Source organism: Thunnus maccoyii, chromosome 1 (genome assembly GCF_910596095.1).
Source record: "Thunnus maccoyii chromosome 1, fThuMac1.1, whole genome shotgun sequence".
NCBI classification, from domain to species: domain Eukaryota; kingdom Metazoa; phylum Chordata; class Actinopteri; order Scombriformes; family Scombridae; genus Thunnus; species Thunnus maccoyii.
The window spans coordinates 10,786,406-10,800,722 of record NC_056533.1 but is presented as its reverse complement, the minus strand read 5'-3'; the positions used below and the strand labels follow the sequence as shown (position 1 = coordinate 10,800,722).

The 14,317-nt window shown below is 42.5% G+C and overlaps 2 protein-coding genes across 3 annotated transcripts in view; both read left to right on the top strand.

Annotated features, from left to right (window-relative positions):
• Positions 1 to 729: 729 nt before the first annotated feature.
• sdr42e1 (short chain dehydrogenase/reductase family 42E, member 1) lies at positions 730 to 3,238 on the top strand. 2 transcript variants are annotated; one of them, XM_042418003.1, is made up of 3 exons: positions 730 to 945; positions 1,352 to 1,428; positions 1,725 to 3,238. In XM_042418003.1, the coding sequence occupies exons 2-3, from the start codon at positions 1,367 to 1,369 to the stop codon at positions 2,821 to 2,823; spliced, it is 1,161 nt and encodes a 386-aa protein (XP_042273937.1). In that variant the 5' UTR covers positions 730 to 945; positions 1,352 to 1,366; the 3' UTR covers positions 2,824 to 3,238. The 2 variants fall into 2 exon arrangements, with proteins under 2 accessions (XP_042273937.1, XP_042273940.1); XM_042418006.1 differs by lacking the exon at positions 730 to 945 and adding an exon at positions 987 to 1,087.
• A 1,008-nt stretch (positions 3,239 to 4,246) lies between these two features.
• The window catches only part of LOC121899278 (WT1 interacting protein), a 28,411-nt gene continuing 18,340 nt past the window's right edge, over positions 4,247 to 14,317 (top strand). Inside the window, exon 1 of the mRNA XM_042414995.1 lies at positions 4,247 to 6,070. Coding sequence (XP_042270929.1) covers positions 4,567 to 6,070 — 1,504 coding nt within the window. The 5' untranslated portion in view covers positions 4,247 to 4,566. The remainder of the gene's footprint in view (positions 6,071 to 14,317) is intronic.

The window sequence follows — 14,317 nt, the reverse complement described above, 5'->3', positions numbered from 1 at the left end:
GGATTGATTTTTCAAGTAAGATTCAAAACTTTATTTGTCATGTACTCACATATTTTCAATATGTGCAGTGTAATGTGAGGGTGGCATAGTCTAGAGGATGTGCTAAAAGGCTGAATGTGAAAACATAATAAATGGAATAAGAGTTTTAAAAAATAGCTACTACTTTTTTTTATTAGTCTACTAATTATTATTAGTCATACTTGCCCACTGCTACCACTATTATTGTAGTCATATTTCTATTATTGTTGTTAATGTTATTGCTATTGTTATTGTTGTTGCTGTGCTTCTCTGTGTGTCTCTCTCTCCCCTCTCCCTCCCTCTTTCTCTCTCAACCCAACTGGGTTGAAGCAGATAGCCACCCACCTGAGCCCAGTTCTGCTCGAGGTTACTTCCCATTAAAGAGTTTTTCCTTGTTGCTGTCACCAAGTGCTTGCTCATCTCTGTAAATTAAAGAGTACAGTCTAGACCTGCTCAATGTGAAAAGTGCCCTGAGATAACTTCTGTTGTGATTTGGCGCTATATAAATAAAATTGACTTCACTTGATTAGAAACAATAAATATCAAAGACAAATTTTCACAGAAAAATATATAAATATATGTAGCCTAATATAAGTATTAAAATGTTAAAGAGCATATGTTCAGTATAGAAAAAATGTTAACTGTATAAAAACGTCCATAAGTATATATCTATCTCACCTCATATTGTGGAAGTGCAGCCGCCTCGCTTCCTTTGTTATTCTGCCTGTTTGTACGTTCACTTGACGCAGCTGGTTGGGTTGCGTCGCTTTGAGACACATTTTTGCGTAAACTAGGCTACGTAAGCACGTACCACTCCGACCAAGGAAGAGCAGACCATACACCGGTGCCACATTGGAGATCAAGTCATTCTTGAATGAGTTTTATTCAAAAGGCATTTCACTGGTTTTCTACTCGGTTTATGTTGAGGTTGGTACCGCCAGAACTCACGTGTCTGTGCGTGTTTGTTGTCTTAGTTTGAGGCACGGCATGCTGAAATACTCCTTAAGGAAAATAAGTAACCGTCTGTGTGTGGTTCATATGTAACACCGGTGTAATAGACTTGACTTATGTAAGTTAACATAAACTGTAGCCCACATTGGAATAACACACTTTAACTTCGATAATAACACACAGTTTAATAACTAGTGTGAACTGTAACTACCTAGTTATCGCCATTCTTGATTTTTTGGTTTGGAACTGTACAATTTCCACATTTACGAGAAAGCTTCATGTGTACTTTTCATAGACTGCATTGTACTAAATTATCTACTAAAACGCGTTGTCTTTTTCCTGTTGATACCTACATCTAATCCTCGTTTCTATGAACTCACAGATTCGTCCTCCTGCAATGGGAAATACACGTACCGACACGTTTCTGATCACCGGGGGATGTGGGTATTTTGGTTATCGGTAAGCACAATCTCATGTTGATTTAAACTAATGAGAAAGATTAAAATACAGTCAGTAAACCTACAGTAATTGATTTCACTTTCCTTGTGCAGTTATACCGCTTATCACAGCAGGGTGGCGTTGTCGCACCAGTTTTCTGTTAGTTTTTATGTAACGTACAGAACAGTGGTAAATTTGAAAATAGAAATATATATAATTATTGTATTTTTGTCATGAATATACATAGAATGATTTATGTAAAATGAGAGACTTGTGCTGAAGATTTACTCATATTTAGTAACATGTTTCCCCTGCAGCCTGGCATGCTCCCTGCATAAAAAAGGAGCCAAAATCATTCTGTTTGACAAAGTCCCTCCAAACCAAGAAGTGCCAGAGGACATTGCGTTTGTGCAAGGAGATCTACGTGACTATGCACAAGTTGAGAAGGCAGTCACTGGTGTGGACTGTGTATTCCACATTGCTTCTTATGGCATGTCTGGCAGGGAGCAGCTGAACCGGCATCTGATTGAGGCAGTGAATGTTCAAGGCACACAGAACATCCTGAAGGCCTGCATGGAGCAAGGAGTGTCCAGGCTGGTGTACACCAGCACCTTCAATGTGGTGTTCGGAGGCCAGGTGATAGAGAACGGAGATGAAAGCCTCCCTTATCTACCTCTCCATCTTCACCCCGACCACTACTCCAGAACCAAGTCCCTGGCTGAGATGGCAGTGCTAAAAGCCAGCGGCACGGAACTGAAGGACGGCTCTGAGGTGCTGAGAACCTGTGCCCTGCGCCCAGCAGGCATCTACGGGCCTGGAGAGCAGAGGCACCTGCCCAGGATAGTGAGCTACATAGAGAAGGGGATCTTCAGGTTTGTTTATGGTGAACCCAGCAGCCTGGTGGAGTTTGTCCATGTGGACAACCTGGTGTCAGCACATGAGCTGGCTGCAGATGCTCTGACTGCAGAGAAGCAGCACTGCTCTGCTGGCCAGGCCTACTTCATCTCAGACGGCCAGCCTGTCAACAATTTTGAGTTCTTCAGACCTCTGGTGGAGGGCTTGGGCTATCCTTTCCCCAAACTGCGCCTACCTATCTCTCTCATTTACTTTTTTGCCTTTCTCACAGAAATGATCCATCACATCATCGGCCCCTTCTATAATTTCCAGCCACTGCTGACACGTACAGAGGTGTATAAAACTGGTGTGACGCATTACTTTAGCATGGCAAAAGCTAAGGCGGAGCTCGGTTATGATCCTCAGAAGCACAACCTGGATGAGGTTGTACAGTGGTTTAGAAGCAGAGGACATGTGAAAAAACGTCACAGCTCCGTCCTCAGTCGATTCATGCTAAACTTCCTGGTCATCGCTGCCTGTGTGTCTGTCGCTCTCTCTTTTCTTCCAGTCGTTGGCAGTTGATTAGCAGCTAAAGCAAAAATATCATTCTGACATTTTCCAAAATGCCACATGTAGCCTTCTGTATAAAGACTGGTTCATAACGAGGTTGTTTACATGTCAACTTACATTAATATGACAAGTACATATTTTATTTCAAAATGGTAATTATTGGCAGGTGCTTCAGACACAAGAAGCAGCTGCTTTGATACTGTAATACCTATCATATGTGAAAAGAATCTTATAATGTCTGTAACCTCATGTCTTCATTCCAGAGACTGTAAGTCAAATGCTACCTCTTTTCTCCTCAACAGTGAAAATCTCTTGGGGCAAAAACTGATAATTACTGAATACGTTCCAATGTTTTACATGCTGTATGTGTGAAACTGTAATAAATAGTAAGAAATGTTCTGTAATAAATAAAACTTTACAAGGCAAATGCAGTTTGTTTTTCATTTAACAATTTTTCACAAATGTCAGTTCAACAATCTACACTAACCAACTGCAGCTTACATGTATAATTTAACCTAAATCAAAATTCAGAATAAGGTCGAATTATTACTTCAGAGACAAATTAAGACAGGTAGTCAAGCCCTTTGTAAAGAATTAGTGGTTACTTATTCATTTAGCTATTCATTCATTTATGGCTATAGCATTTATACTCAATATGTCACAGCCACACTGTAACAACAATAAACTGAAGCTCCATTTGTGGTCATAATAAGACAAACAACCGTTTTCCCCACAGCTTTTTATTTGGTTTCCTTAATTGGCTCACACACGTTGCATTGAGTTTAATCCTATTTAAAATTCAATATAATATTTTTATGCAACCTCAGAACAATCCTTTACCTCCTTGTGATACATGGGCCACCTTTATTTCCTATTTTCTCACCAACATGATATCTATTTAATATTAAAATAACGGCTCATAGTCATAGCTATAATACATCATCTTAAGGAAAGAAATATTGATTCACTTTAGTTTGGGCGACCTGAGAATCTTTGTCAGACTGAAAAAAAGTGAATTTGCTCTCCATATTACCAATTCACTGCAGCTTATTCCTGGTGTAAAAAGAGTCGGACCAGGTGAGGCGTGCTTTGTGTGGTATTTTAGTCTGCCCGGGATGAATGCAGACGTCCCCTTCTCTCTAAACTATTCTCTTTTCAGAGCCGGCAGCCCCTTGCTGAGTTGGTCGCAATCATTGTTTCTCTGCAGCATTAACCACATTCCAGAGAGGCGCAGCGCATCCTGTCTTCATCCCCGCATTCCTTTGGCGCAAACGAGTCCCCTGCGTAAAACGCTATTTTATTTGGATTTTCGCTCTCCTGCTGGGCTCAGATGGATATACAACCGGTATTTATGGCGTATCCGATTATTCAGCCTACTTTGATTTCCAGCATAGTGAGCGTAAGAGAAATCTAGAGAAAAAACCAACAAGGGGAAATTCCTCCGCGCAGCGCGCCATTGACTGTAAAGACCTTTCAACTTAACAAAAACTGAAGTTGACAAACGTATCCCTGTCGGCTGAAACACTGAGAAAGAGTTTGTTTTTTCGGCGAAGAGGGCAAAGCAGAAGAAGACGATGCGGCTCTCGGTGGAGCTTTCTCAGTACGTTGGTGGTTTTCTGTAAATGAGCGACGGCTGTACCGCGGCGTTGTGTTTTGATTTCCATGTGAAACGCAATTAGTGCTCCGCGGTGCTCGCTAGTTTGGCTCGCGGAGCGGAGCACACTCTCAACTTGTTCCTCGCCTCGGGAGCACAACATGGAGCATTATCAGGAAGATTTGGGACTCCGGGCCAGTAAATTGATGGAGGACCTTTCCTTGTATGATGCGTATAAAGACGGGATGTACACCGCGAGGAGAGACTTGGTGATTAACCCCGATTTAGACTTTTCGGCTCCGGCTGTGGCAGAGCATAAAAGTAAGCCAATGAATGGTACCTCTGTGCTCCACCAGCAGCATCACACAGTGGAGAATTTCACGTCTGGGAATAAAGTGTACACCGCGGCTCCAGTGCGCCCAGTCAACTGCAACCGGACCGTTCCCGTGGATTTTTGTGCCCCTCAAAGAGACGCGGTTTACAGTGAGGAGGGCTGTTGCACCAAATCCGAAGTGGCTCTGCCGTGCTACACGGGCGCTTCCGAGAGACACAGGAGATACTCTCTGGAGGTGCAGGGCCACAGGTACAGCACCGGCTCCGCTTTCGATGGCGTGCCCCTCAACAAGCCGGTGGCTCTGCCCGGCAACAGGTGCAACAGTGTGTGCATTACCAGCAGCCACGACGGGAGATACAACGCCACCAGTCCCCGGTCCAGCCTGGCATCTTCCCTGTCCTCCCAAGAGCACAGCAAGCATGCCAGCCCCAGGTCGAGCATCAGCAGCCCGCGTACTAGTTTAGTGGTGCCGGGCCAGGACAGGTACACGAGCCCCAGGTCCAGTTTGGTTCACTGTGAGGGAAACAATGTCCTCAGTCCCAGGTCCAGCTATGCAAGCACCGCCAGCGATACGAGCAAACACTCCAGCCCCCGAGCCAGCCTCAACAGCTGCGACTGCTGCAGCAAGCCCAGCAGCAACCGCACCAGCGGCATCAGCATGGGCTACGACCAGAGGCACACCAGCCCCAGGTCGAGCACGGCGAGCCAGTACTCCTTCACAACCAGCCCGAGATCCAGTTACTCTGACTCCCGGTACGGGCCCGTGGTCAACCATGATCTGGAGGGAGCGATTTTACACGCGGCCCCGCTGGCGAGTCCACGCTCGAGCATCTGCAGCCAGGACGGGAGCGCAAGACCGGGCACCACCGCGAACTGTGTGGTCAGTCCCCGGTCCAGCATCTCCAGCCACAGCTCCAGAAGCTCCCGCAGCTCCAGGGGCTCTATGAGCACCTACCCGGACCTGCAGCTACCTTCACCCAGGTCGTCGATGCTGGGCAGCGGTTTACACGAGGACACGCTGTTGCAGGAGTTTGGAGACTCCAGCGGCATCCAAAATCGCATCCATCTCCAGGGCATCTCGGCGGTGCCAGAGCCCCAGCAGCAGTCAGCACAGACGGGGCTGACTGCTGCGGAGATGACTGCGGGGTCGCCGTCGTCGTTTAGTTATGGGGTGTCCTCAAAAGCAGCTTCCTCAAGCCAGAGGTTTAAGCTGCCTTACCAGGTGACCCCGAGTCGAGAGAGTGGGCCAAGCCAGGCGGAGAGACGGCTGGAAGCGCTCACCTTGGAGCTGGAAAAGGAGTTAGAGATGCATATGAAAAAGGAATACTTTGGTAGGTAATATTAAGTGGAAGAGGTTTGTGTAGTCAAATGTTTGCATCTGGGGATTTATGTTACAGTTTTTACAAGGAAGCATAGTGGAAAAAACTATCACAACATGCAAAAAAACCTGTGTTACAGATATCAATTTTATTATAAGGAAGTGGTTTCCGCATAGCTTACATTCACTCAGTATTAAACTACAATATTAAGCTTAACAGTAGAAGACTGCCAAAGGTGCATTGTACATGCTGCTTTTAAAGTAACTGCACACATGCACCACCAAAGGTTTTGCATCCTAGGAGATTATATCCAATAATCTGAGTTATTTGAGTGAGATTCTGACCTGCTTTCTTGTTTAACTGGCTGGCACTTAACTGTCCACACTTAGTGTTTCTCCTCACATACTTGTGTAAGGCATTGATGCTCTGACCCTATACAGGTGTCTGGGAGAGCTCCGCTTTCACTGTTGAAACCTCTGCTGAAGGTTTCGGTTCTGGGCAGATAGAGCTTGAAAATCCAAAACAATGGTCCAAGATGAAAGCTTTCCAAATCCTCTCATTGTTTTCTTTTATTCCAGTGAATACAAATAATTCTCCATGGCTATAATTGAACAAACATGTAGTAGTATTACTAGTGCAAAATGTCATTAATTAATTCCTCTGTATAGAAAGAATACTACTAGTAAACAGTCCTTATGTTTATTTTTCTGTGTAGGGAGGGCTTTTTGGAAGAATCACAGTCACAGATTTGTCCTCTCTTCAAGTTGTATTTGCAAGTGGCTAAAGCTACATTACCACTAACAGGTCCCTCTGTGGCAGATAAGAGTGGCTTTGCAGGGCAATAGTAATTTCTGTCTTGGCAGAGCTAACATTTGCACAGCGCTGCGCCATGCTCAATGGAACCTTCTGTTCTGCTGGGGCAGACAGCCTTCGGTCATTCAGAGCAGTGTGGTCTCGATTTGATGAAAATGCGGTTATCCTCTCTTGGAGTATATATTGTGGTGGTGTTACAGTAGGGATGTGATTGTTATTGGAGCCATCAGACTGAAAATGTTAGCCATCTGAAAGGTATTTTGGAATGAAAACAGTTTGAAGTATGCCCTCCTCTTGCCATTTAGGCTTTTAAAGGTTTGTTTTTTTTCTGATTTCTAGTAATGAACATTGTGGCAGGTTTCTGTGATTTAGGACTTTGAGACCAAATATGTTTGCTTCAGCAGCAGCAACACAGCTACAGAAAGCCTGCAGAGGAAGTTGCTGTCTACCTTTGAATCAGCAGCCAGACAAACGGCTGCAGTCACAGAACAGCGGCACGTTTTATAGCTGGTGCACTTGCTCAGAGAGAGAGGCTGAGACAGCTGTTGATTTGTTCCTGAGGAGCAGGTGAGAGGAGGAGGAGGAGGATGGAAGACAGGCGGGAGAAATAAGGAAGATGGCAAGGGGGGAGAGCAGAAGAGATAAAGGAGAAAGAAGTAACAGGGTGGAAATAGATAGAGATGGTAGAGAGAAAGGAAAGGGAGGGCGATAGAAGAATGCAGTCAGTCCAAGCCCAATAGAGACAGCTCTGTTTCCGTAGCGACAGTGGAGAAATTGATCGCCGGGGCTTTTTTTGGTGAGGGGGGGGCAGTGCTGCCTGCCAGTGTCCCACACTGCCCACTCTGCTCTGCCGGCCGGCCCTTGTGTGGCCTCTGTTTGTTGTGGTGGCGAAGGAGCTGTGAATCAACAGCTGGCCCAATACAGGCCTGCAATTGAGGCAGCGGAGTGAGGCCCACCCCACCCCCCCTCCTCCTCTCCACTACCACCACCCCGCCCTGACTCCCCCGCGAAGCCCTTCATTAACCAGCCAGTGGGGAGTCGGGCAACACCAGACACTTGGCACACGATCTTGGCTGGCGGGCCAGACATAGTTGGTGGGGGTCAAGTCTGATCACCTGCCCAGAATTATAATGGCAGTAGTCATGCACATGCCTGACACACACAGATGCTGACTTGTGAACAACTGCACTTCGGCCTGCCCTGCGTCCTCAGTGTGATTAACAAAATATATACTGTACTGCAGAAGCTGGAGTTGACATAAGATTAGATAATATATGTATAATTTATTAGGTCTCACTTTAAGTTTAAACCCTACATTATTCTCTGATGTGTGAAATTCTCTTAGATGTCTTATAAGGGAAGACTCCTCCTGATATTATGTCATATTTCCAGGCTTTGATGCTGGAAAGGCTACCTGCTACACATTTTTTACTGTTCCTTATTGCAGATTTCAATGTAGAAATGCTCAATTTTTTCACATCACTGTGTCAGTATGTTTTTAATCAAAGGAAACACCAGCTGCAGAATTCTATAATTGTGGCCCCCAAAAGCCACAAGAACATCCATAAAACACCAGGGCGGTTATTCTTCAAGTGTCTGAAACTTGATTGAATAAATTTGGGATGTCGCAGCTTGATGGGAAGTTAATTGCTGTAGTCTTTTTCAACATATGCACCTAAGCATACCATCACAGCTTTCTTTTGATGCTCGTTGATCCAAGTATATTTAAAGGGGACCTATTCTGCTTTTCCTTATTTTCCATCATATTTATAATGTTACAGTGTCAGATGTTCATATTAAATGTGGCCAAAGGTTCAAATTTTGAGGTAAATGTATGTAGCAGTAATCCCTGTGAGCAAAAAGCACCAGCTTCAGACTGCTCTGAACACTCGTTTTCCAACGTTTTTTTTCTACTTTCAGCCCGAGCCGTCATCAGCTCGTGACAGATTTCTTTATATGGTCATCTGCTCCACACACAGCGCACAAGTTCACTGCTCCGCTCCACTAACATTATGGTGTTTTTCCATTGTTTTGGGAGTAGACACGCCGAGCCATGACTCAAGTTGAGGTGGCATCCTAAGAGTGTTTTTCCATTATACAGCAGGCAAAGTAAAATAAGTTGTTTACCTGGTAGAGGTGTGCTGGTCGTCTGCAGCTCTTCATCAAACATCATCATCGTTGTGGTTGTTTCTGCTTGTACTATTCCTCCTTTCATTATTTCTAACTGATCTGCTGAACAAAGAGCTCCAAATATGTCCATATGTTGTTGTGTTGACCGCTAACGAAGCGCCGCTAATTCAGTGAGGAACGTGTTTCATTTCCTTTAAATTTCTCACAACAAAAGTCTCACTTTATTTAGTAATTTAAAAGCTTTTAATTTGAAGCAGTAAAGCAGGAAATGTTGGGTTTTCATCAGCGGTAACTTAACACAACTCTGATACAGCTGCCCCTTAGCAGGCTTCACGAAAGCTGGCCAATCAGAACAGAGCGGGCTCATTGGGAGGGGGGTCTTACCCCATGTCTAGATAGCAAGCGTTTTTCACGCACATGTCCCATACTCTCACTTTAATCTGTGCAGCTGTTTACACTGCCTCCATGCAGGCTTGCATCTCAGCCGCATCTCACAGGCATAACAGCAACCTAAAGTGTTCATTTATGCGTCAAGTCTATTTTTCTGTTTTATGTGTGTCACTACAGTTGTGTTTTGAGCTCTGAACGCTTCCATCACGCAAGTGACCTACACTCAATACTTCACCTGAACACTTCCAGTGTAGACACACTGCGTGCTGCGCACACTATGTTTGCTGTCTAGAAACAAGGTTAAAGAGACAGGAGCTAAGACTGCCTGTTAAAAGTCAGAGGCTGAACTGAGGGGCTGCATAAAGGGCCACTTTAAGATAAATAAGGAGGTTTTTTTTTTTAACTATGAATCATACAAAGGTACTCTAGTGGAGTCCCAGAATAAAAATATAGAGCTGGAAATGAGCGTAACAAGTACCCTTGAACTATATTGTCTTTTTTTATAGAAGAGGTGGCCCCAGCTGGGTTTCAACCACACGCCCTGATAGTGTTAAGCTTCATATGATCTACCATACATGATTATTTTATAGTGGAAAAATGTACCTGCTCTGTCTGCAGTAACTGAATCACTCCTATCAGACGTACAGAGCTGTTTTAAGCATTTGGCCGCATTTCTGTGAATTTCACCCTGTATTTGTATGACAAACAGCTTTTACTTAATCTGCCTATATCTTCGGAGATCGGTTTGATATTATACTTCAAGAAGTCAAAGACACACCGAGTGGTCATTAAAGTTTCATGACTCAGGCTGTGCAAACCCTCTTACAACTCACAGCACCTTCTGTGTTGTTTTGAGTGATGGTGGAACATTAAGTCCAGTACGTTTATAATACACATGCAGAAATGAATGATTATTATTCATATTTTATATTCAAGATATTAATATTGATTTCACACAACGTGTTACTATTACATCAGAAAGATCAGAAAGGTTTCCTTTTGCTTGATCTTCCACATCACTTTTCCTGACTTTCCTCTTTTGGAAATTAAATAATTTCTTTATACTGATGAACATATCATGAATCAAAGTGGTTCATCACTTGATTTGTTTTTCCATCATCAGACTGATCAATTCGAGCTTGATTCTCAGTGTATTTCTGCACAGCTATCTAAAAACTAAACAGTTTAGTCTGATCTTACTAGTTCAAAGGTGCAGGAATGTGTGCATCAAGCGATGCAGTTTTATTTTTAACCCCAGTGAATGCACAACATCCTGTCCTTGCCACATGGACATGTTATGAAATGGGCACATGAGGGAATCAGCATCCTGTTTTAAATGAATAACAAGAGTGCCTCAGAGAGTTCCCTACTGTCCTGTAAAATGCTAACCACATACTCATAGGACCTTTAAGGATTTTTAGCATTTGTGTGGAAATCAACAGAACACAGTGTTTGTCCCCATGTACATTTGTGTTTTCAAATTTGTTTTCTCATGACAAAGAAAGTTTCCATTTTAACAAATCAAATGTCTGCAGTCAGGCCGACACATGGTATAGTTTTTAAGTAACTGCAATATAGTTGCAACCAGATGGAATAAAGTAATGAAGATAAATCAATGTGGCTTTATAAATAAATCATTCTTTTCAGTTTAGCCTTTGGGTAGAGTCAAACCTCAAGAGCATCATCAGTAACTGCATGGCCATAGATTAGTTCTGGGGGAAAGAAATGAAAATAAGACCTAAGAAAGGAGCGGGGAGCTGATTTTTTTTTTCTTTTAATGAATGCTGCTTATAACCAGTTATTAAACTCAATAACTCATGAAGCTGGATAATTGTATATAAGAGAAGGCTTTGAGGTTAAAAATACATACTCATCTGTTTATCGGGTACACACTGAAAATGTTTCTTAGGTAGTTGTCTGAAAAATACACTCATTGTCATATTTTTGTCATTATGCCAGTCTGCTGGCTGTAGACCGTGTAATGCAGAGAAGTGGTGACTTTGCTCATCGTACAGAGAGGATGTGTGTGTAGTGAGTCAGTTGTTTCTGGTTGGTCTGTGAATACATGTTGAAATGTTGGAAGTAACCTTGGTGTCAAGGCTACATGTTGGGCTTAGTGTACGGGGGCGACAGGTGGCAGGATGACAATACTTTAAAAAGGGAATTACAGTACACAAAAGACCATAGAGAGGAATAAAAGTTTGTGCTTTCAGGACAGTGTGCTTACGTATAGTTAAACATTTCATACAGATGCAGGAGTAAAAAGGAAGGTAAAAGACCACTGGTTTAATTGCACATAACCAGAAAGAGAAGTATCCTGCCCTAATGCTGTAGCAGAGAGGAAACACCTCGTATTAACATAGAGTTCAGTTTGGATCTCTTTCAGCCACTAAACTTAACACTGGTTCTGTTAACTATACGCACACATTGAAAAGGGTAGCGTTCTTAATTACAAGGCAATTAAACACAACAATACTAGCTTAATAGTGGCTGGTTTAATAGTGTACAAGATAAGGTGAGAGAGAAAATTAGGTCATTATAGTAGCAGGGAGTAATGAGCAAAGGAATAGATATAAATTATAGTGACGCAGCTAGAGTAGAATAAGGAGAGATAGAAGTAGCAGAACTAATACAGTGACCAAATACCAAGTATGATCATTATTATAAAGGCTTACTGTCACAGTTCTTCTCTGTATTACAATGAACAAATGTACTGTTTGTGTTGCAGAAGTCAAAGAGGAAAACATGTTGTGACACTGTAAATGAAAAAGGCTTGAAGAACAGATTTATACTTGATCAATTCTGACCAGAAATGTAGCTCGTATAATTGACTAGGATGTTAGTGTGTGCTTGTTCCTCTAATGAAAGAAGCCAACAAGAGGGCATATTTATTTACAGTCATTGTCTCATTCAGTTTATAAAAATGTTTTCTATTTACAAAGGAGCCTCATGTTCCCCTGAGCTGCAGTAATGAATAAGAAACATGAAGGTTACCTTTGCTGAACTAGTTACTGTCAGATGTCCATTGAGGAACGAAAAGACACGTTAATCAGGATGTCCAGGGAGCCTGCTGGACCTCTGCTCACTCTGCGTCATGTAAACATCCATCTTTTTAACAGTTAGATTGGTTCTGTTTGAGTGAGATTGATGATTTTTCATCATAGAAGCGAACAATTAATCATTTAAAGCTTACCTTTTCATTCGTACCACCTGTTTTGTTCTGTTATTTTTGAGTGCAGTCACGAGTTCAGGTCACACCAGGAAATGCCAATATTTGACTTCGAATGAATTAATATGTTCAAACACTCAGGTTTAAAGGGAAGACATGTAACCTTTGGGTGGTTTTCCAGTACCCTTGCACTTTATCTCTTTTTACAATGTCACAGACTGCAGCTGCAGCTGTTATGAAAAGGAAATGATTGCCTCAGATAGTCAGGGAATTCCATGATTGCGTCACTGAAACTATTCAGAAAAAATGTTTATTTTAAAGATTTGTAAATATGTAAAATGTAATAATTTGCGTGTGGGAGGAGGGGTGTGTGGGGGGGGGGGGACTTTGCTTGTAGATCCCCTGTTGGGATCTTGTGAGATCTTGTGTCCTGTAGGCACTGTGACCCTGGACTCACCCCACCCAGGCTTTGACCCTGCACTCCTTGAGGAATGTGACCCCAGCAGAGGTTGTCTTGTGCGTGAGAGTTTGGAGATCATTAGACTGCTGCTGCTGCATCCAAATAGTTTTAGCCACTGTTTTAGTTTGTTTTTTTCACTAAGGTCACAATGCTCTGTAATTGGTTAGTTCAGGTTTAAGTGTATACACCTCAGGTTTCCATTCACCCTGTGTACCTGTGGATAGCTGAGCATTTCCTCCTTGTGCTGGTCAGTGCATCACTCATCCTCCATACAGTGTTTTGTGACTGACAGTAACCTTGATGGTAAAAATACATTTCTACAAGAGAAGGATTGACTTTTGGAACAGATGAGAAAAGTGAATGATTAAGAATGTAAGTTCCTTGACGACTTTTTGTCAAGCTACCCTTAAGCATGGCAGGTAAACCTCAGTATCTCCAATTAAACTGCTCAGTGTGCTGGTTGGACTGTGAAGCTTCCCGTCATGAATGTGCGAAACAGTTCGTGCTAGACATTTTGTTGGACTGGAGCTTTGAAGTGCATAAAATGTCCATGACATGAAAAACAAAGGAGAAAAAGTCTCCTGCATTTTTTGTTAAGTTGTTAATTGTGTGTGAATGCACCATGTCCTGCATGGTCCTCTGTTGTTGAACACTACAGGTGGTTTTTCCCACTTTGGTAGTGCCCATAAGAGAAAAAAGTCGACTCCTTACTAATCACTATATTATCACAGATCAAAAATCATTTAAGTCAGGGTGCATAGCTACAGCTGCAACAATTAGTCGATCAACAGAAGATTAATCACTAACTTTTTTGATAATTGATTCATCGTTTTGAGTCAAAATTCCCTGTTAGCTTCTATAATAGTGAACTGAATATCTTTGGGTTGTGGACAAAACATTTTAGGACGTCTCCTTTGGCTTTGGAAAACAGTGATCAACATTTTTCACCTTTTACTGGCATTTTATTGACCAAATGACTAATTAATTAAGCAAGAAAATAATCGGCAGATTAATCAATAATGAAAATAATGGAAGACACCAAGGTCATGTTCTCAGTATTGTTTATAGGACTGAAGGGGTTTGAACAGTGTGGCAACTCAAAAATGTAACCACCGTTAAAATAGTGGAAGAGTAAGAAAAACGTCAACATCCTCTGAAATCTGTAAAGCCTGTAAAACAGATTCTAGTTGTACAAGTTGGGTGTTTATTTACTTATGTGCAATACAGCTGTTCTATTTCATAGTTCAATCAAAAAAATGAAAACAGAAATGACCAAAACACTCTAAAAAGTCAATTC